Source organism: Hyaena hyaena, unplaced genomic scaffold (assembly GCF_003009895.1).
Source record: "Hyaena hyaena isolate Hyena2069 unplaced genomic scaffold, ASM300989v1 scaffold_662, whole genome shotgun sequence".
In the NCBI taxonomy this organism is placed as follows: Eukaryota; Metazoa; Chordata; class Mammalia; order Carnivora; family Hyaenidae; genus Hyaena; species Hyaena hyaena.
Window position 1 is genome coordinate 106,315 of NW_024081291.1, and position 23,347 is coordinate 129,661.

Below are 23,347 nucleotides of genomic sequence, written 5' to 3' on the forward strand. Positions count from 1 at the left end.
GCAACGTGTCTGGGAGGGAGGAGGACGGGACGGGGAGGGAGGGGCAGAGGCGAGGAGCTGTCCGCCTCGCACGTTTCCAATCGCGTTACGTGAACAAATAGCGGAGGGGCTGCCGGGCCAGAACTGCTTGTGTAACTTTGCAAACGTGCCAGAAAGTTTAAAATCTCTCCTCCTTCCTTCACTGCAGACGCTGCCCGCTCGCCTGGGCCGCCGCGCCGCTCCCCGTCGCCTTCCAGAAAGAAGGACTGGGGAAGAGGAGACGGGCGGGTGCCACGTCCCAGCAGCCGCCTTTCCCGGACGAGGGTCTGCAGCACCCCCTCGGCGTTGCTTGGTGGGGACTGAGTTACCCGCGCTCCGCCCGCCCCCCCCCCCCCCCCCCCCCCCCGGCCCCCGGTTGGAGAGTTCTCCCTCTCTCACGCTCGGGCCCCGTCTGTCTGGTCTCCGAGCTCCGTCCTCCCGGAGTGGGGACAGTCGGGCAAAGGGAGCGATGCGCTTCGCCTGGACCGCGTTCCTGCTCGGGCCGCTGCAGCTCTGCGCGCTCCTGCGCTGCGCCCAGCCGGCCGCCGGCCAGCAACAGCCCCCTCGCCAGCCGCCGGCGGCTCCGGCCGCCTGGCGCCAGAGGATCCAATGGGAGAACAACGGGCAGGTGTTCAGCCTGCTGAGCCTGGGCTCGCAGTACCAGCCGCAGCGCCGACGGGACCCGGGCGCCACCGCCCCGGGCGCCGCCAACGCCGCCGTCCCGCAGCCGCGCACGCCGATCCTGCTGCTCCGCAACCGCACGGCTGCAGCACGCGAGCGCACCGCCGGCTCGTCGGGGGCCGCCGGCCGACCCAGACCCGCCGCTCGCCACTGGTTCCAAGCCGGCTACTCGTCGCCCGGGGCCCGCGACGCTGGGGACTCGCGCGAAGGCAACCGGACGGAGCCAGGAGAGCGCCCGGCGCTCAGTAACCTGCGGCCGCCTAGCCGCGTAGACGGCATGGTGGGCGACGACCCGTACAACCCCTACAAGTACACCGACGACAACCCCTACTACAACTACTACGACACGTACGAAAGGCCCCGGCCTGGGAGCAGGTACCGGCCCGGTTACGGCACCGGCTACTTCCAGTACGGTAAGCACCCCCAAGTCGCCCGAAGCAGCCCGGCACCCCTTCCCCAAGCCCGGCTCCCCGACGTGGCTGCCTGGGCGCGGCAGGCCCGAGTCCCCGCAGATCCGACCCCTCCCCCTGCGCCTGCAGAGGCAGCCCTGGAATCTGGTGCAAACCGCGCTCCCGGCCCCTCCTGCTTTCTTTCCACTTTGCTTTGCAGCCCAGGGCGTCCCGTTCTCCCGCTACCCGGAGCCCGGGCGGGTGAAGGGTGGGGGCGGCGGCGGCGGGGGACATGGAGGGACCTGAAGCCGGGGTCGGGGGGACTGGGTTGTCTCATTGCTACCTCCCCCACCCCCCATCGCCTGCTGACGTTTAGGTCTCCCGGACCTGGTGCCAGACCCGTACTACATCCAGGCTTCCACGTACGTGCAGAAGATGTCCATGTACAACCTGCGATGCGCAGCAGAGGAGAACTGCTTGGCCAGGTACCGGCTGGGATCTCCTCGGTCTGGCGGCACCTTCCTGGTTCAGGGGCGGCTCCCGCGCCCGGTTCCCACAGCTCTCCTTCCCTGCAGACAAGAGTTGAGAAATGGGGCAAGAGCCGGGACGTGGAGTGTTGGTCGGCTGGGCATGCTGACCTGGACGGAAATTGTTTAACATTTTGAAGATTTCTGTGGGTTCTTCTCTGTCCTTCAAACTCTGACACAAGTCAGGGAGATGGAGCAAACCCTTACCATGGAGAATTGGCATCTCCTGCTCTTTTTTCCAAGATCCTCATATTCTGGAGCTAAACAACCGGACGGTAACATGGACAAAAATTTTGTAAGGGAAGAGCCTGTCAATATCCCCTTAAAAACCCGAGGGCTAACTTGCCAGGGGGGGACTCCTCATGAGCACAGCTTCGGTTTCCTTCTTTTGTTGAAGGCCACAGTTTAGCCTCCTTGTTTTGGTATCACTTTAGCCAGAATAAGAGAGCAGCAAGAGCTTTGTTTTTGAATCCGTCCTAAAATAAAATCATAGCAATTTGGGGAATGGAATCCTCTGATTTTGCTGCTGGGAAACCAGCAGAGGGAGCAAAAGATGTTTTGATGGGTCTCCTAAAAAATTGTCCAAGGGCAAAATGAAAATATTCAGTAGTATCTGAATATGTATCCACATGACATGTATTAGCAGGAACACAGTAATGGTGATCTGTTCAGCTAGATCTTTCTCCCACTTTGACCCTCTGTAACCATCAGGCTGAAGGAAGAGAAGAAAGCCAAACATTACCATTTTCATTCCAGAGTCTTGCATCACTCACTCCATTGCTGTCCCTATGATATTATTACAGTCCTGCCATTGTTTTGCAGACAGTGAAGTTGCAAAATTATTTATCGAATCTGGGTTTATGCTTTTAGAACAATTCCCACTTTAAGAAGAAATGTATTGTGAAATTCAAAGTTCTTTTTCTTCTTTTTTAATTTTTAAGTTAATTCATTTCTGTTGAGGGAGAGAACAAGCAGGCAGGGGCAGAGAGAGAAGGGGAGAGAGAGAATCCCAGGCAGGCTCTGTGAGGTTGGCACAGAGCCCGATGTGGGGCTTGGACTCGAGAACCAGGAGATCATGACCTGAGCCGAAACCAAGAGTCAGACACTTAACCTACTGAGCCACCCAGGAGCCCCTAAATTCAAAGTTCTTCAAAAGAACTTTTTTTTGTTTTAGTTTGCGATCATCTCGACTCATTCATGTGGTTCATCAAGAACCGATTACAAATACACAACCAATCTATAGTGTGTACATATTCAATGCTGATTTAGTTAATTTTTTTGTCCGCTTTTTAACTGCAGATGTCCCTAGCTGTCATTCATTTACTCATTCCACAAACATTCACAACTGAGCTCTGGCCACTTGCCAGGGACCATTCTGGGACCCGGGGATTCAGCAGTAAACAAAAGAAGCAAATGTGCTGTTGGGCTGTCGCAACTGATCGTCTAGTGGGGGGGTGGGAGGGAGTTGCCATTATAAACTGGAAAGGTTGTGCCTATACTTTGCCTTGACTTAATATCCTGTGGAAATAACAGTGCTTCCCTTTTCAAAATCACAGCTCCGCGTACAGGGCAGATGTCAGAGACTATGATCACAGGGTGCTGCTGCGGTTCCCGCAGAGAGTGAAAAACCAAGGGACATCCGATTTCTTACCAAGCCGGCCACGATACTCCTGGGAATGGCACAGCTGTCACCAGTAAGTGGAGGGGCTCCTGGGGACTTCGCAGTTGCTTCTTCCTTTTTCAGGTGGTCCTTGATGTGAAAAATGCCAAGTCTTAGTTTTTATAGAGGAGGGAGAACACTGCTGTTAGGTGTTTACATTTAGAATTTTCTCTGTGTAACGTGACATCATCGAGGGAATCTACACTTACGAAAATACATCAGCTACAAGATCCTCTTGTTTTTTAAGATGGAAATTCTAAGTCCAGCTGAGTAAAACTGCTATAGGGTACAACAGTGGGCTTCATTAGAATTTTATTCCAATATACTACAGGTAAGATTTCTAAAAACAACAAGAACAACAATTAAAAAAAAAACTTGTTAGCAACAGCCAAGTTCACCTACAGTGAGGCAGCGTTTAATAAAGGCTGCAAGTTGTTCATAGAAAGATTTATGTACCACTTGCAAGGAAAGATAGAGATGATAGACTCCATGAGCTGATAAGGACTGACCTCTCTCTTTTAAAAGGCCTGTATCAAACTCAAGGTAAATGCCTGTTCTGTCCTAAATTTAAAGATCTTTACATAAGGTAATTCTATAATTTGCCTTGGTAGCTTGCCCAGGTATTTATTGCCAGGGAATCCTGAAGAATGCCCCTAAACCTTCTGTGGTTTGAACAGTTTTTTTCTTGTTCTTCCCCTATGGGAGAAGACAAACAGCTCAGCATCTTTCCTTTAACGAAATGACAAAAACAGATATGAACACCTACTTTTCTGATAAAGTAGAATTATTTTATTTCTAAATAAAAGTTGACACTAGTTAGATAATACTGGTGGGGAAAACACACCATATTTCTCCTCTGCCTTTTAGTGAAAGTTTCAAATATGTGAGAACTCACTTTTTTAAAACCTCACAGAAACCTCCCAAGAGTCATGTGCTCTTCTTTTATTTGGAATGAAACATCAGTACTGGCAGCCAAAAGAAATATACTAGAGAGCATATGGCAAGTTTTACTTAAACTCAGATAGTTTAATGTCTCTTTCTATTAGATATTCAAAGATGAAACAGGGTATCATAGGAAAGTGAAATGCTCAGATTAGGTCCGTTTTTCCTAAAAGCAAAGTTAGATAGATCTCTGTCCCTGGGCGGGGGATGGGTTTTTGTGGGAGTTTTGGGGGGAGCTAGCATGAATCTAGGTTTAAGATAAACTTGATCGTGGGGCGCCTGGGTGGCTCAGTCAGTTAAGTGTTGGATTTCGGCTCAGGTCATGATCTCACGGTTCATGGGTTTGAGCCCCACATCGGGCTCTGTGCTGACAGCTCAGAGCCTGGAGCCTGCTTTGGATTCTCTCTTCCTCTCTCTCTGCCCTTCCCTCACTCACTCTGTCTCTCTCTCTCTCTCAAAAATAAAATAAACATGAACTAAAGATAAACTTAATCTCAATATTATAAGCTTTTTTTTAAACTTTATTTATTTATTTTGAGAAGAGAGAGAGAATCCCCAGCAGGCTCCGCGTGTCAGCAGCGCAGAGCCCGATGTAGGGCTCGATCTTAGGAAATGTGAGATCAGAGTCAGATAGTTAACCGACTAAGCCACCGAGGCACCCCAAACTTGATCTCAATTTTAATGTGAAAACAAGTGTGGGAGGCAGTGGGGAAGTCATCTAAAATCCTCATGGCTTTCTCTGTATGTTCCTGACCTCTGTCTCCCTGCTGTGTGGGACACCAGACATTACCACAGCATGGATGAATTCAGCCATTATGACCTACTCGATGCCAGTACCCAGAGGAGGGTGGCTGAAGGCCACAAGGCAAGCTTCTGTCTCGAGGACACATCCTGTGACTATGGCTACCACAGGCGATTTGCATGTACTGCGCATACACAGGTAGGTTGGCTGCCAGCAATCGGGAACCCACAGGAAAAACTGTATCATATACGGGGTCATCGATCTGGTCAAGATGGAAAATAACTGGGAAAAGGAAACCGGTGGCTTGGTGATTCGAATTATTTTTAAAGCATTTCATCATCATAGAAGGTCGCTGTGCATAATCGCTATGCTCCACGATGAAAATCAGCGGTTTAGTCTTTGAAAAACTCGGAATGGTTTCCAATATCTTCGCTCCTTCTGTATTCTTTAACTGGCTTGGTAAGTAAGGGTGGAAAACACACCTCTGTGTTCTCCCCTTCAAAGCCATCCCTCCCTCCACCTATTAAGCTAGAGACAGAATGGTGATCTGGGCTCACCAACAAAGAGAAATGTAAGTTTGTTGCAAAGCTCTCCAAAATCGGTCTCTTTTAAGCAAATAAGAATAGAAGGACATGGTTTCTTTCTCCACGTGTATCTATTTAAACGTACAGTATAATTGATGTCAGATGTCCTTTGGAGGGATTTTTTTAAAAATAGTGCTGACCTAAGCAGCGTGTATGCCTTCTAACGGGAAAATGTGTGTCAGTGAAAAGCCAGGCCAGTATTTCCATAAGAAGCCCTCATTTGTAAAAAGGACATTATAATTTTACTCCAGCCTGAATCTTGGCAAGGAGCAGTGAATGTACATAAGGCAGGGCACAAAGGGTTCAGCAGCTGGCAGCTTGGGGACTAAATTCTAGGGCTGTGGCAGGAAGCTTTCTGGTGACCTAAATGTCACCGCTGCTTCTTTCTCTAGGCTTCGAACACCATAGCAATTGGAGGGGGGGAAAGGTTCAATTCCACATGCCCAGGAGGCAGCACTTATTGTTTAAATAAAAGATGTAACCTACCCACACATTACACATATGTGGGCAGAGACATTCCCTTTTCATTCGGCAATGTCCAGACCCACAGTAGCCGCCCGCCTGTGCAGGGACCTGGAGTTTATTTCCACCATGTAGAAAAAGAGGTGCTCTGGAGAGCTCTTTATCGAAATATTTGAATTTAGGTCTATAGGTATTTGTAACACTTTTAGTCACCCAATTCTTTGGGGTGACCCCACTTCATTATCTATGGTGGCTTTCTTATTAATCACCTTCTGTGTATGTCCTGATTAACCACTGCTCACCAGGTCTTGCATTACAAGTCATGTTTCTATTTGTGTTTTTCACTAGATTGGTGTTTCTTCAACAAGGACTTCATTTAAAGGGGAAAAAAATTCTGACAAAGCCCCAAAGTTGATTTAGATTATATGTATTATAACATGGTTTAAATGCACAAGGGAAGGGGAAAAAGAGACAGCGAGGGAGGCAAACCATAAGAGACTCTTAAATACAGAGAACAAGTGGAGAGTGGACGGGGGGATGGAGGAGAGGGGAAAGTGGGTGATGGGGACTGAAGGGGGCACTTGTTGGGATGAGCACTGGGCGTCCTATGGAAGCTAAGTGACAATAAATTATATTTTAAAATGTACCCAAATATAAAAATAGATATAACTTCCTTATATCTAAACTTTCCTACGTAACAAATTTACATGTTCAACATATATGAAACTAGAAACAGTTACCTTATCCTCATTAATTTAATGTAACCAACGGTTCTCTTTTGCTAAAACCAAACACCGAATTTAGACCATGTTGGCTAAGGTTCTACATTTCATCTGTTTTTCAAGTTAGACTTTGAATACATGAGATGCCTTTTTCTTTTTTTTTTTAATGGCCTGAGAAATTCCTGTTCTTTGTGTGCTGGTTCAAATAATCAAAGTTAATCACTTAACTTAAATTCTGCCGCGCATGAACCAGTTTCAGCAGCTCTTAAAGTTCCTTTGTTCACCTGAAGGCAATATCAGCATTGCTGCATTGTTTTAAACAGTCTTAACTAGGTATCTAATCCAATGAATGAGGTGTTACAATGCCCCGGAGTTGGTGGGGATTGGTAGTAGAAGCAGCGGTAACAATAGTAATAGCTAACACTTAGTGAGTATCTAGTATGTGCCAGAATCAGAATTACCTGCTGGGACCAGACACTAAGAATTCTTCATTGTAGGTTACCCAACATACTGCCAATGAACGGTTGTGAGTGGTGTGGACAAGGTGTAAATAGGGTTTTCCCTGCTGTGGCAAAGGCATTTTTGAGTTCGGCCTGTCTGTGCTATATCGTGCCATGGAGAGCACAGTGCAGCTCCATTCTTCCCAAATCTAGTGATAGCCACACCAGTGTTGGTAGAATATTTTTACATGATTTTGCCATCTCTTCAGTGACCAAGGTGATCTTAAGCACCAAAGAAATTTTGGGTGCTGAAATTAAATGACAATAATGAGTTAAAATGATTCCAACATATGCTTTAAAATTTACTTTAGATTAGTATTTGGATGAAAATACAATAGTTCAGTCTTCTCAAGAAGGGCTAATGGAATCACTAGTGTACCTATGGACTCCAGTTTGAACAGATTTCCCCAGACATAATGTTCTGAAGAGCAAGGACTATATCTTACTGGAATTTTCCTCCTCCCAGCCTGTAGAAGGCACTCATTTCCTCACTGGAGTGAATATCTTAGCAAGTGGAGTGATGTGGTATTCCTTCACTGAGGCATACATTCATTCCTTTAATTCAATAAAATATTTCATTGATAAGATGAGAGAGAGAGAGAAGTGTGTTGGTTAAGAATAGGGATCCTAGACTCTAAATGCCTAAACTCAAAACCATCTCAGCCACTTACTAGCTATATATCTTTGAGTGATTTAATTGACCTTACAGTGCCTCATTTTCCTCATGTGTAAAATGTGGATAATAATAGCTCCTGCCTCATGTACTCATGAACATTGAAATTATAGATGTAACGTGTTTAAGATTGTTCCCGTCACATGATACCTACTTCATAAATGTTAGCTACTCAAAAATGCGACATAGACTCCACTCTTAGGGAGCTTATAATCTCTAGTGAGATATATTCTTACACAGTACAATTATAATGCAGAGCATTAGAGCATTTACACTATAAAATCTGGGCAGACTGAAGGTAGGTAATTTCCAAGAGAGATTGGGAAGGGTTGTTGCAGTGAGGATATTTGAGCTAGGTACATTATTACACGGCCTTTATTCCTGAACTGGTGATATTCTAGAGTTTTGGTGGAGGCCTATTCTGTCACTGAAGATTGTATTTATCACTGGTAATTGATGACACATTTAAGAAGCTAGGTGTACTACTGCTTATATTAGTCCTGTATTTTTTTTAGCTGGAGGTGCTATAAGGCTGAGTAATATATACTTCTCAAAGGAGATGCAATATAAGTATAGTTTTATGTCAAACTCTTGTAAGTACTAACTTAAAACTTAATTTGCAAATAATAAGCACAATCTTTAGCATATCCCAACCTTATGCCAACTTTTAAAATTTTAACATTTTATTTCTTTTAGGGGTTGAGTCCTGGCTGCTATGATACCTATAATGCAGACATAGACTGCCAATGGATTGATATTACAGATGTAAAACCTGGAAACTACATTCTAAAGGTAGAGACCTTTGAAAATAGAAACTGTAATTTATTTTGATTGCAACTCAATGGGCCTCCCCTTCTGAATTCAATGTTAAATAATCACAGCCCTGCAAGCAATTATATATCTCCTAGAAATATTTCTTTAAAATTTTTTTGAAGTTTGTTTATTTATTTTGAGAGAGAGAGAGTGGTGGGGCAGAGAGAGGGAGAGAGGGAGGGAGAGAAATAGAGAGAGGGACAGACAGTGTGGTGGGGCAGAGAGAGGGAAAGGGAGGGAGAGAAAGAGAGAGAGGGACAGACAGTGTGGTGGGGCAGAGAGAGGGAGAGGGAGGGAGAGAAAGAGAGAGAGGGACAGACAGTGTGGTGGGGCAGAGAGAGGGAGAGGGAGGGAGAGAAAGAGAGAGAGGGACAGACAGTGTGGTGGGGCAGAGAGAGGGAGAGGGAGGGAGAGAAAGAGAGAGAGGGACAGACAGTGTGGTGGGGCAGAGAGAGGGAGAGGGAGGGAGGGGGAGAGGGGGAGGGAGAGAGAGAGAGAGAGAGAGAGAGAGAGAAAACCCAAGTAGGCTCCACACTGTCAGCACAGAGCCCAATATGGGACTAGAGCTAACTCACGAACTGTGAGATCATGACCTGAGTGGAAATCAAGAGTTGGATGCTTAACCAACTGAGCCACCCAGGCACCCCCAAATATTTCATTTTTTTTCTTAATGTTTATTTTTGAGAGAGAGAGAGAGGCAGAGAGAGAGGGAGACACAGAATCCAAAGCAGGCCCCAGGCTCTGAGCTGTCAGCACAGAACGTGACATGGGGCTTGAACTCACAAACCGTGAGATCATGACCTGAACCCGAGTCTGACAGTTAACTGACTGAGCCACCAAGGCACACTGACATATTTCTAAACCAAACTACATATATGAAAAAAAATTATTTTAAAGAACTTCAGGGAAAATTCCATAGCCTCCTTCTTAACTTCTCCAGAGTTTTACCACTTGCCTAACTTCTTAAACCCCCCATCCTGCTTGATGTAGTTGAAGCATTTCCTTGTTATAGTCCTGTGGAAATAGGAAGAAATTAACCAGCAAACACTGCTGATGAAATCTGAAACATGGATGATATTTACATTGCCTAGGTCAGTGTGAACCCCAGCTACCTGGTGCCGGAATCAGACTATTCTAACAATGTCGTGCGCTGTGAAATCCGCTACACGGGACACCATGCATATGCCTCAGGCTGCACAATTTCACCGTAAGTCCTAGTTTGCCTAGCTTAAGTCAGTTCTCTTCTCAAAGCATTTTAGGGCACTGATAGGCATTATACATATGCCTCTTTCTACTGCTACTGCAGCTATCCTGGAAAGCAGTCTTTCAGTCTGCGCTATCACATGATGAGAGCTGATCTTCCTTTAATGATTCTGGAGAAGGGGGTGGCAGAGCTCCTCTGGTTTTTATCAGCCTAAAGCTTAGCTTGCAGGGCAGGGTGTACACACAGAACACATCATTTACCCACAAGGCCCCTGTGGTGGCTGAATATGTAAAACAGGCCATAGACAGTGTGGGTGACCTCGTGGGATCCCAAACAGTTGGATTTCCTGAATCTTCACCAGAGTCCATGAAGCAGCCCTGCAGAAATTCCTAGAGTTCATTAAAGTACGTTTTGGAAATCACTGCCTTAAAGTATTCCACTGAAGAGGTCAGAGTGCCCGTTCTGCAGAAACCAGGATTTTACAAATTTGAGCTCTAAAACCACAAGTACTAGGGAAATATCCTAGGAAAGGAGGGGCGTGTGGAGGTTCCTGCATAATTTTCCTAGCCCTGAAACCCTTCCTTGCAAGAGAGCTTAGAGGGAATCCCAGCACGTAAATATTAACAGGGGTGGTGCTGTGATGAAAGTTAGGGAGATTGGCCTGCTCATCTGTCCTACAAGGTCCCTTAAGTCCTCCTGACTGCTCTAGTGGTGCTGGCTTAGCGATCCTAACTGCCACCTGCACCACCTGGGAGTGATACCTTCTCTGTAACACAAACGCTGCTGGGATGACACTGAACATGTGTCCACATTGGAGAAGCACTAGTGCCTCTGGAAACGTGTCATAGAGCTGCACTAGAAACTCACACTTAATACCCATTTCTCCTTGATGCACAGACCAGGACAGTGGTTGGCCTCACGCAGATCTGTGGTTTGTGGCATTTCCCAGACCCACCCAAACCTAGCTGTGCAGGGTTTCCCCCACACCTGGGCTCCTGGCCAGGGGAAGTGTGGGGCTCAGAGCAGCCGTGTGCTGTGGCTTGGGCTGTGTTCACCGGGGAGGCAGCCCTTTCCTTATTCCATAAAGGAGCCCAGCCTGTGCTTTACAAATGTCATCACGGCTTCAGAGATAATATAGCCGAGGACGGCAAAAGGACGGCACTGAGAAACGATAATCAAATGTATTCTTTGTCACATGCCCACACTGCAAAACACCTGGCTGGGGGTATGGCCCATAGTGTGTGGAGTTGATCAAAGGGTAACTGAAAATCCCAGCATATCAGTATAATAAAAAAATTTTTTTTAATGTTTATTCGTTTTTGAGACAGAGACAGAGACAGAGAGGTAGGGGGGAGGGGCAGAGAGAGACACACACACATAGAATCTGAAGCGGGCTCCAGGCTCTGAGCTGTCACAACACAGAGCTGAAGTCGGACGGTTAACCAACTGAGCCACCTAGGCGTCCACCGCCATCAGTGTAACTGAATCTACACTATACCAAAATAGTGTAAAATACACAGATTAATTAATTTCTCTTAATTTTTATAATTCCTTATTCACTCATTCTCTATTCATCGGCATGCTTGCTTTGGCACTGTGTATTTATTTACTGAGATCCTAAATTAGGTATTAGAGACCAATGCAAAGATAAATATGGTTTCTAACCCTTTACTATGTGCCCTTAGAACCGTATTATAAGACTTCTCTATTAATTACATGTGAATCTGCTGTGCAATGCTTGTCTCCTATCTACCCTCCTATCTGCCCTGACCGGGTGGGACGTGGTGTCCTGTCTATCACTGTATATGTCTGGGTACAATCCTGCCACCAAGGAGCCTCTCTCTCATTCAATGCTTGAATAGTAGAGAAACGACCCTCTCTTTTAGGGAATTCAGGATGTGGACTTGAGAGGCTGAGAGAAGTACACATAGAACTATACACTCTGAACATTCCACGAAGGGTGAAAAAAATGCAGGGCAAACAGAAGGATCTCTGCTACAAGCTAGGTGACTTGCAGGTAGAAAGGCTGACCTTGTGCCAAGAATGGATCTGGAGATGTGACTGTTGTTGAACAGAGCGTGTCTTGCTTTTCAGTAGAATCTATCGAAGTGGGTATTGCCAGGTATTTAAAACAAAAAATTTTCATATTGCTCTAGCACCTCCCCCACAGAGTTGTTTTCCTTTCTTTTTTAAAAAACCAGTTGTCATGGACTGTAACTAAATTGCAAGACTGGTTGAGGTAAAATTGTAAGAAGCAGTGAGGATCAGCTGGATGGGAATATGGTAGGTAAAGTGTCTACAGTGATGTGTCATCAGACAGCGAGATGGTACTTCTCGAGGAGTGGACAATAATGGGAGATGTGCGGAGACCTTGACCTGAGAGAGGAAGCCTCAACTTCAGATGAATGATGCCTGGCTCCTTTACGAGGACTTGCACTTCTGTTCTCCCTTGCATTCAGAGGAAGGAGCGCTTACCTCTAGTTGACATTCAGGAGTGGCTTTAGGAAGGAATTTGAACTGGGCCTTGAAGGGGGAGGACTGTGCTGCAGGGGACAGTTAGGAAAGGGCATGTCAGGGGAGTTAATATCACTGGCCACCCCATGGCAGGAAGAAACTGCAGGACAGATTTGGAAAATCACATCTTCTTGTGTGGTAAGGTATGTTTCATGGGGTTAAGAACTGGGCAAAAGGGATGCTAAATTGGGACCAGATCAAAGGGAGCACTAAAGAGAAAGCTAAAAAGTTTGAACTTCATTCTGAAGGCCATGGGGAGGCTTTGAAGTTCCTTGACCAAGGAGTGTAATTTGCCTTAAGCCACGTGGTCAGTCTGGTGACTTGTAAGTGGCATTGCACCTGATTCCCTTGGTAATGTTATAGTACCTTTTACTCTTTTTTTAAAGATAATTTTTAATGTTATTTATTTGTTTATTTATTTAGAGAGAGAGGGTTCATGCGTGCATGCACATGCACAAGCAAAGGACGGGGAGAGAGACAGAGTCCCAAGCTCGGAGCCCGATGTGGGTCTCGGTCCCATGAACCATGAGATCATGACCTGAACTGAAATCAAGAGTCAGACACTTAACTGACTGAGCCACCCAGGCATCCCTACCTTTTTTTAAGTCCTAAAGACATATCATCTCTCGGTTCACTGATTGTTTTTCGTGCTAATCAAATACTGGAGAGCATTCCATTGGTGTGTAAAAACTTTCCAGTAAGACAGGGTGTGCCCTTTGATACAGCCTCTCTCCCTCATTTTCCTCACTGTAAACAATATGTATGGACCCAGCAACTGTGGCCCAGTTCAGTTTTATGATACTATGATTAAGTTCTCCTCTCACAAAATTTAGTATCTGGAAATTGATGGTCTGTGATTGGACTGCTTATTTTCTTTACGTGAGGATCTATGATCACAGTATAAATACTGTATTCTGTTGACTGGCTTTAACCCAGTCTCTCTCTATGAATGTATCCTTCTACATCCAAAACTGTGCTGAGAGAGGAAGAACGTGGGACAGCGCAGAAGCCATGAACCTGCTTCTAGGTGAACATGTCACACTTGCTCCCTGGGGTGAACTCACCTGGGCAGGACTGCTGGGGCTTAAGACCTGCTTTACTCTTGGTTCTGTCAGAGGTTCTTGCTTCTAACTCTACACATCACGTCTATAGGTATCAGGCATACACCTTCTATTAACAAAGCTACTAACAAAGTCACTTCCTTCAAATGAATATTAAAATAATGAATTCATGGGTAACTTCATAAGGTGTCTGTTGCTTAGGTGGAGAGAAACTGCTACAGATTATTTTTTTAAAGGGTAAACTTTAAATGTGTCTACTGTACTCACTCATAATATTATCAAGTTAATAATTTGTCTTATTTTGTTTTCTTAATCTAGGTATTAGAAAGCAAGCCAAAACTCCCAACGGATAAATCAGTGCCTGGTGTTCTGAAGTGGGGGGGAAAAAAGGTTAACTTCAGTAGGATTTATATATTTTCAAAGAGAGAACAGAAAACAACAAAAGAATTTTTGTTTGGACTCTTTTATGACCAAGCACATAACTGGATTTTGAACATTTAAATTAGCATTATTTGGGCAATTTTTAATATTATTCTTCCTATTACTTTGAGAATGAACACAGTGTTTCCATTCTGTAGATGTACACATGGCCCTTGCAAGGAAATTCAAATTTCTTAAGCTCCTTTGGAAATTACAGTGTTTGTAATTCCAGTGAATGAGCCAAAATTACTATGAACTGAGAATTTTCTTAAGTGCTGAAACTTCGGTAAACGATAACCATAACTGGCTTGTATATGTCTTAGCAAAGATCCATTTAGAAAGGAGGCTCCTACTGTTCAAAGAGACATGGACGCATTTGGTGCTGAGGAAGGAACAGACCTATTACTGTAGGTGTCAAGAAATATTACTATATAGCAGAGAAATGGCAATATATGTATTCAGATAGTTACACCCCTATATAAGATTTATGTTTACATTTTAAAATCAGCAAACTCCTGTCTTTCTGTTAAGTGTACAATTTCATTCTGACTTAAGTCAGCTTTGTTTTGGAACAAATTAAGGTAACCCAGCTGCCCACCTCCTGTCTGACATTCGTTGATGCTGCCTCAATTCTTCAATTTTCCTATGGGCAGAGATCTTTTAAGTGGCATTCTTAAAATCACCATTCCAGGGACTGGCCTACGGAGGATCGCTTTGTCAGTGGGAAGTCATTCTGATGACAGATATGATACACTGAGAGATATTATCTGTGCATCGAAGTATATGGAACTGTTAGCTAAAAATATTTTCCTTGTTGACATAAAAATCGTACAATCAAGTCCCCAAAACCACAACTGTCTCTCAGATACTTTAACAAATTGATGAAAAACATCTTAGGATTTTCAACTTTTCTGCCTTTTTTTAATGTTCAGCTTTAAAATGAAGGATGTGGAAAATTTTTTAAAAAATAATCCAGAATAGATAACATCACATCTGGATATAGAAACATTATCAGGTCATCCGGGAATCAATCATACGTTTTTTTTTTCTGTGTGTCTGAACTATAAACCAAATTAGCAAAGCATGTAACATTACATACTTGAGGGGCTGGTGAGTAAGAAAAAGAAAATACTTTCTGTAAAATGAAGGGCTGTGCTGCACAATGAGACAGCTGTGATTTTATTTTCAAACTGTGAAACCATGTGCCACAACAAAATTTGGAAGATTCCCCCCCCTCAACCCGAGATCCAAAAGGTGGAGAAATCAAATGACACTTTTAAGTTAGTGGTGCTCAGGCAGAAGTCTTCCTACATGAACCAGGATTAAAATCTCAAGCAAGGGATTTCCCGTGCCAGGACCTGTTTGGTAGAATTTAAAAGCGAGGTGTCATCCCCGAGTCAAACATCACAGAGTTCTAAAGCCACTACCAACTCTTAAGAATCCTTCTGCCCTCACTGGTGCCTAGTGCAGCAAGAGGGGCTAGCGATGCAGAGGGGTCTGGGCATGGATGTGAACCTTCTCTACCAGGGCACGCACTTACCAACAGAGAATGCAGCTTGAGAGAGACCCAGAACTTGCAGTGAGCTAGTATCTGAGCTACGGAATAGCTTCTTTGATGTACCTCTTTGCCTTAAGTTGCTTTTTTAGTTTTAAGACTGTAGAGTGATCCTTTCAAATTATTATCTTTTCTAATAGAGATATTTTAATATACTTGTTTTTTTTAAGAAAAACAAAACTACTGTCAGTATTAATACTGAGCCAGACTGGCATCTACAGATTAAGGCCTATCATTTCATTGAGATTCTTACCCTTGTAAAAATTATGTCATGGCCTTTGGACACACATGAGAAGACATTTACTACCATTCATTGAACTTCCTATCAGTCTGTCCATCCATTATCATTCGAGGGCCTAACACATGTCAGGCACTTACATGCTAGGCCTTGGGATATTAAAAAAAACAAAAAAACAAAAAATGACTGTCCCCTAACCTCAAGAAGTATTAAAAACATCATTATTTCCCTTCAGGATCACTTTATTTCATTTTTAACAACTATAAGTACATGTCTAAAAGTTTTCTATTTTTAGTACTATTGTTTTTCATGACCATATTTTATTTTAAAAAAATAAGTTAAAACAAATAGTTACATGCATGTATGTGTTACTAATAATTAAAACTATGTTTTCAATTCTTGAAATGTCTGCCTCTTAAATATAAAACCCACTATCTGGTTGATTTTGGAAAAAAAAAAGTTTTAAGGAGGCTAAGGTTTCTTGCTTATTCTTTATGTAAATATTTCTTCCTCCCATTACCCTTAAACACTCCCAAATAACTCCTAAGTATTGGCTTAACATTCAATATTTTTGAACCTCAAGGTATCTCTTCACTGAATAACCACAAAAATTCACATATAATGAGCTGATCAAAGTTATTCATTAATAGATTTTAAACAAAAAAACAGAATCCAGTCTTACCAAACTCCAAATAAAATATTTTTAAAATAGGAGGTAGAAATAATCCCAAGAATGTGGAGTGCTGGAAAGAGACTGGCTTTTCAACTAATAAAGACTCTGAAAAAATGGACCAAATAAGAAAATAATTTATTGAGTCCTTCCCATATGCCATATTCATAGCCTATTATTTAGACTGCAGTCTGGATTAAGGATGTCTTGACCTTTGAGGCTAGGATTCAGTCTCCCAACAGTACCATGACATACGAATCCACAAGTATCCACAAGAATCCGTTGCCTATTTCCAGGAAATCTTTATATTTTTAGATAGTAGTTTTATCCACAATTTCTACCATCTAATTATTCACTTTGCTTTATTTGTAATAAGGAAGATTTTTTTTTTCTCTGAAATCTCATTGGATAATCACACTTACAAACATTCACAATATTCAGATTCTGAAGGAAATGCAGTACACTAAAATGATCATGGCACGGAGAATTCATCCTTAGCAAACTTTGTGAAAAAATAATATTTAAAAAATATCTTGTTTTGATATTAACTGTATAGTGAACTATTAGGTAAAAATTACCCATTTTCTGGATTTTTTTTATGTTCAGAGTTCATATTCACAATCAGTATATTCAATCAACAGCTCTATCTCATTCCCAACTACCCAAAGGCCCTGGCCACTTATGAACACTTAAAACACTTCGTTTATCCTTCAAACCAGAATGGTGCTGAAATATTTCAACTTGAATGTAAACTGTATTAAGTCATAGCTCACAAGATATAAACAATTAATATATAACTGCTTGCTATGAACTAAATGACATATGATCTGGTATTGTAATGTTTTTGGTGAAGTTTTAGTTTCTTCCAAATTTTTGAGGAATCCTATTTGTAGAACATCTGTAACTTTTTAAAAGAGCTTTTATTTTAAATGCCCAGACACTGGCTTTATATTCTTCTTTACACTCTCACCTTCTTTTATTATATGCCTATACTATGATTGCAAAATTATGTAAAAATGCCTTGAATAAATGATTTCAAGTGTCTATAGTGGTCATTTATTGTTAAATGCAAATAAATGATATGATTTACATTTTAGGCTAAAATCTTAAAACCATGTCGTCAACGGCTTGTGGTTTTGCTTAATTGCCTCTTGTATTAGCAAATTGTTTAATGAGCTCACATGGCCTGAACGTTGTTTTTATGGATAATAATGTAGCTGATGTTTTAAAAAGAAACTTGTACATGAATGGATCCTAACCTCTGTCCCCATTACCTACGACTCCTAAAAATGCATAGCAGGCATTATGAGAACAACCACACTCGGATGGATAAGAAATATACATGAGCATATATACTGTCAGGGGACTTATCCAACTCAAGCTACAAATTATTGTATAAAGAGAATCATTGGTGTCACAGATATCTTATCTATAGGTATACCAGATTAGCCTGGGAGCCGATAACCTGGAAGGACAAACAGGCACCAGACTGTGAACAAGTGCTTTGGGCAGACAATTTGCAAAATTAACTCACAAAAACAATTCACCTTGAATGAGCTCTTGCAGGTAAAACGGATGTAGGCTTATGGCCAGCAGGTTGCAGACCTGAACTGTATGCTATCAGTGACGCCACAAATTTCGTGCTTCCCTTGGTTGCTCAAGGCAAAGTATCTGAAGGTACTTTTATTATTAATAAAGACATGATTTCTCTTATCAGTGGTCAGTGTTTCAAGCACTCTTAATTGAACCAAAATCTCATGAAACAAAGAAAAGGGAGGGTTGACCTTTCCTTGTGTTAGAAAATGTGACTGCCTTATGATCCTCATTTATTAGTGTTTCTAATCCTTGCCACAGATATTAGAAGAGGATTAAGCGAGAGGTTGAATAATCACTTAAAGCATGCATAGAAGAATTCTAATTTCATGAGATACCATTACTCAGAAAGAGTTGCATTAAAAAATAGATATGGGAGATGTTATCTCTATGGTGGAGAGTCCCAATACATATTACCATGTGAAGGAGTCTCAGAGATCCTTCAGCAAAAGAAATCACTTTGTCTGCATTATCCAGTATTTCTCACATTTGTTTTGCCACAAAAGTCTTTTTTTATTTTTAAGTAGCACTTGTGATTCTGTTAAACCATTTATCTTGGAAGACTCCGGGATATGACATACTAAGTAATTTTACCAGTTCATAAAAATGAGATAATTTATAAAAAAACTAAAACAAATGTATGATAGTGGTATATTTGGGCTGTGGGACACAGCAACACCTAAAACCCACAAATTCATTGCTTGCCCTTGCTTCTAAAATCCTAATGGTTAAATAGGATCCTTTCAGGGGAAACAATCATTTCAGTCTATAAACCATGTTTTATTTTAGAAGGAAACATACATCTTTCGCTTCTGTCCAATAACTTGAATGCTTACTGTACTCCTTATTAAAATCTCTCCCAGATGTTAGTTGTTTATAGCATTCAGGGTGAATTAATCACTTTCTTCATGGTTCATTCATTTTGTATAGCTGAAATAACTTTATATGTGATAGCATCATTTCAGTAAATTTCAAGTAACTCTTAATACTTCTCACCAGGGGCAGGGAAAAACAGGATTGGAAATGAATGACTTGGAAGGATATATGCATGTATTTATAATTTGCTGCCAATAATTGGCTGCTTAACTATGGGTAACAGGCACCAAATCTGGAGAGAGAGAGAGAGAGAGAGAGAGAGAGAGAGAGAAAAGCCACAAACCAAAAGGCGAATGAGCCATCAATACAATGACCAAGAATATGGCCATCCATGGTCAGAACATTGCTAGATCCCAATACCTTTACAGACCAAGTCAAATCAGAGGTCATGACGAACAAAACAGGGACTGAAGGACAAATGGTAGAGACTGGTCAGAAACAACTCTGTTTTGCAAATGATTCAAATAATATTGGATCTTTATTGAACTAATGTAGAAATTTGGAGCCTGAAAATATGTGGAGTCAATATTACCAACCAGTTATCTGCAATCTAGTGAATTATACCACTGTTAGACAGCAAAGACCTGAGTCAACTATTTTCAGTTATTACAATGACATTATTTTTTTTAGAGGGATGGTATTAGGAAAAAATTTTTAAGATAATCTGTAGCTGGGGTGCTGCTGGAGCTAACATTCATGGATAAATAGCAATCTGGTAGTTGTGATCACTTCATTTTTGTTTTAGGGCTCTTTGGTTTCTGGTAACAGAAATAGATCTGCAACTTGCTTAGTCCAAAAAGGAATTCATAGGCTCCTGTAACCAAAAAGAGGAAAGGCACAGTTAGGGTTTGCTGAAGGAGCAGCTGTTATCATGAAATCAAACACCAACAAGTCCACATTCTTACTGCCTTTGCTCTACTTATTTATTTACGTGTCAACTTGAGGCTCTTGGTTCAGTTTCTCCCTGAGGATGGAAACCTTGTTGCCTACAGATATGCATCTGGGTGCACAACTACCTGGCTCACTGATCAGAAAGGAAACATCAATAACCTGTAGCTCAAGTTTGAAAATCTAGGGAAGTCATTTCATAAGCTCGGATTCAGTCATGTGTCAAACCCGGACCCAACTAATGTAAATATTATGACAGGTCCAGATTGAGTCAAGTGCTCTTTCTTATTCAATCCCCAAAGTCAAGGATACTCGGTCAAGTAAGAGAACAGCTGCTCCCATCCAAACACATGACTGCATTTTGGCTTTATGTGTGGGTGTGAAAGGAAAGTGAAGAAAAAGAAAATGATTACTCCAGGGGTAGGGGGTGAATTATTATGGGTATTGTCAATGAGAAGATTACTGGGAGCCAGCAAGCCACCCTATTTATGTCTAACAAAAAGATTAACAAAATCAACATCTATGTAGTCCAACCTATGACCTTTTCTTCCAGCTACTCATTCAACTGATTTCTGTGAAGACAACCCCATATTATCAGTATCCAAGGGCTGATTTTTCCTCCAGAGAGAAGTAATGCTATCCTCCTCTCCCTTTCAACACTTCCCTTCCTCCCCTACTGGCAGGTCTAAACAAAATGTTCACTTTCACCCCACCTTCTGTGTTTCAGAACACAGCGTCTCAAGGACGCTCAGGAGGGAGGCTCATCCTTACAAGTGAGAAGACCTTAGTTCCTTCTTATCCAAACACTCACAGGGCAGCTGCAAAAAGGGGGGTCAACTCAAACATAAAATGGGAAAAGAACAAGAGGAAAAGCCATTCTTTAAAGGTTTTGCTCCTCCAGGTGCTACCCATTTCCAATGACCTCTCTCTCATCCTTCTATCTTGCTGTTAATCTTTGAGCATCAGTGAGAGGCTCTCTCTGGAAGCACTACCTTGACAGAGAAGGCACTGCACTATTTATTCCTATTAGTTACATGTGCTTTTAACACATTTACAGTCCCCCTAGCGTGGGCACAACTGAGTGCTGGAAAAAAGGCAGAGGGAAACCTCAGAGAAAAGCATGACAAAATACCAGTGTTCTGGAATAACTGCAGTGGTACTGAGAGCCTTAGGTGAGAGTAACTAGCAGTCAGCTATGCTCGTCCATCTCTCAATACTCACACCATTCATCTTTTAAATCCAGGGTACAGGAAAACTGACGCGTGGTTGATGCTGGAGAGGCAGGGGTGGTGCAAAGGTGTGACAACTCATCTCAGAGGTTTCTGAACCTGAGTTCAACAGCATCCGTGGCAAGACTACATTTGCTTTGGAGATCAGAGATCTAAGGAGATGAGGTCAGAGGGATGGGAACAGAAACACACACATGGTGTGTCTTCTTCTCTAATTTAGGCAACCTGCTCTCTGGAAAATTTCCTACCAAGCCAAAATTGTGTCTGAGGTCCAGGCTGACCAGGGGTGCCTTTTAGTCCACAGGGAGTTATCCTGTTACTGTTTCAGGGTTTGAGAAGGCTTTTCGGGAGCGAGGCACACATAGCTTTATTCCCTGCCCCCACCTCCCCAATTTTCTCAGGAGAATATTCTGTGGAAAGAAATGACATATTCTCCTTTTCTTTCTCCTCATGCACAGGATTTCACAATTTAGCTACAGGAGGTCCTTGGGGATTCTTTCTCAGTGATCAACAAGAGGCCAGTGTGAGTGCTTTAACCTCAGATACTGGTCTCATTTGAAAATGCAAGAAAAAAAATCCAAGACTTAGACTTTACCCTACCAGAAAATATTGGATCCTTACTCAGAATCAATACATCCATCCTGTTTTCACTAAAATCATTTAAGTTGGTTGTCATTAGTAAATAAGACCCCATTTCTCACAGTTCTCTAATATCATGAAAAATCGAGTTAATTTTCAAACTTCAAAAATTGTCTTATAACTTTTCTTTTGAGTTGGTTTGTTTCAATCAGGATCAAAGAAGGACCACACATTGAATTCGGTTATGATCTGTTTTTAGTCTTCTTAGACCATATATATTCCCTTTTATCATTTTTCCTTTGTCTTCCTACTAAAATGTTTGAGAAAACAGGGATTTTTATAGAATACCTATTCTCTCAGAATTTTCTACATTTTAGATTTTGTCAACTGTATCCTGGTGGTGTTTTTCCTCTGTTCCTTCTGTAGTCTATAGGAATTGTGGAGGCGTGGCCACATATGGGAAAATTGTGGAGGCGTGACCAGATATAGGTTAGGTTTGATCTGGGAGAGCAAGAAGACTTGAGAGGCAGTAGTGCACCCTGCACAGCTACATCCCATGAGGAAGCCCAGGCCGTCTCCGGCTGTCTCTCTTTTTGTGAGGGTAAGAATGATCCGTGGATTCATTGTTGTCAGTCTGATCCATCCACTGTAAAATTCCCCGTTACGTTTTCACTCACTCATTTTAGCGGCCATTAATGATCACTGCTAGATCTATTATCAAATGATTAGAATCAGTGACTTCTTTTGAAGAGCTGAGAGAAGCCCATAATGGCACATATGGTCTTTCATTTGAAATGAACTACTTGTTTCTTTCATTAACATACTTTATTAAATTAAATAACATTTAACATGAAACTCGATAACTGACCTTTTTCTTTCCCTCATCCTTTTTGTAATGTGAGATAATTTTGGAACCTTATAAAAGACATTTAAGGTGCTGTGCTCTTTCACAAGAAAAGCCAAAACGTTGTTTTTGGAGCTGTTTTTATCGTGCGTGTGTGTGTGTATTTTCCCCCCATTATTGTCAAGTGTAATTTTAACCTTACACAAATGATCTGTTGATTTGAAATATCATGGGAAAACTTTGACATAGAACATTTTCAAAGAGGTTAGTTACTGGAAATGCAAGAAAGCTAAGGAAACTTGGCAAGGTGGATATATTACATGCTTTAAATCTCTTCACAACTACATAGCTTTCTTCTTCCTCAGACCTTTCATTTTTAAGTTTGGTTTTTCAATTTCCTGTTAACTAAATCTCAAAAACCCTAACAACGTTCAAGGCCTGCCTTTATCTAGCCCCAATTCCCCACCTCACCGGTTGCATACCCTACCATTTTGGGGCATTTCCTTTCTAGTCACTAGACAAATGTCTATTCCTCTCACACCTCTTCTCTCTGCAGGAGTAAAGTACTTGTGCTCTGAACACGCAGGAGCTTTAATTCTCTACTGCTCAAGGTAAACACCTTCTTTATAGATTCACATATATGCATGCTCTCTTATTAGACTTGCTGTGGAAAGCTACTCTTTCATGGCTAACACCTTATGTTTCTGTGTGTGTGTGTGTGTGTGTGTTTTCTTACTTTTTAAAAGAAATGAACACTTAATTCCTTCAGGGGTAATAATACCTCTGCCACATGGTCTTGATAATCATGGTGTCCTATGCCAAAGGATGGTCAGCTCCTGGTCCCAAGCTAGATGGATTGAAACACTTTCTCCATAAAATTTTAATTATAAGCAAGTAACTAAAAGATTGATAATGGTTAAAAATGATTATTGGTAGCCAGATGAGTTTTGCAAGACTAGCTAA

General features: G+C 42.3%; 1 protein-coding gene across 2 annotated transcripts; it reads left to right on the forward strand.

Annotated features, from left to right (window-relative positions):
• The first annotated feature begins 393 nt into the window (after nt 1–393).
• On the forward strand, nt 394–17,419 carry LOX (lysyl oxidase). Of its 2 annotated transcripts, XM_039216908.1 has the most exons (7): nt 394–1,112; nt 1,465–1,573; nt 3,172–3,309; nt 5,001–5,157; nt 8,597–8,692; nt 9,805–9,920; nt 13,811–17,419. In XM_039216908.1, exons 1-7 carry the CDS (start codon nt 488–490, stop codon nt 13,815–13,817), a joined length of 1,248 nt encoding a protein of 415 aa, XP_039072839.1. In that variant the 5' UTR covers nt 394–487; the 3' UTR covers nt 13,818–17,419. The 2 variants fall into 2 exon arrangements, with proteins under 2 accessions (XP_039072839.1, XP_039072840.1); XM_039216909.1 differs by lacking the exon at nt 13,811–17,419 and having other exon boundaries at nt 9,805–9,924.
• The last annotated feature ends 5,928 nt before the right edge of the window (nt 17,420–23,347 follow it).

What these genes read in the sequence shown, in the direction of transcription:
- LOX (XM_039216908.1), top strand. Translation starts at nt 488, where the DNA reads ATGCGCTTCGCCTGGACCGCGTTCCTGCTCGGGCCGCTGCAGCTCTGC. An exon ending in CATGTACTGCGCATACACAG is followed by an intron (nt 5,158 to 8,596) that starts GTAGGTTGGCTG and finishes TATTTCTTTTAG; the next exon opens with GGGTTGAGTCCTGGCTGCTA. An exon ending in CTGGAAACTACATTCTAAAG is followed by an intron (nt 8,693 to 9,804) that starts GTAGAGACCTTT and finishes TACATTGCCTAG; the next exon opens with GTCAGTGTGAACCCCAGCTA.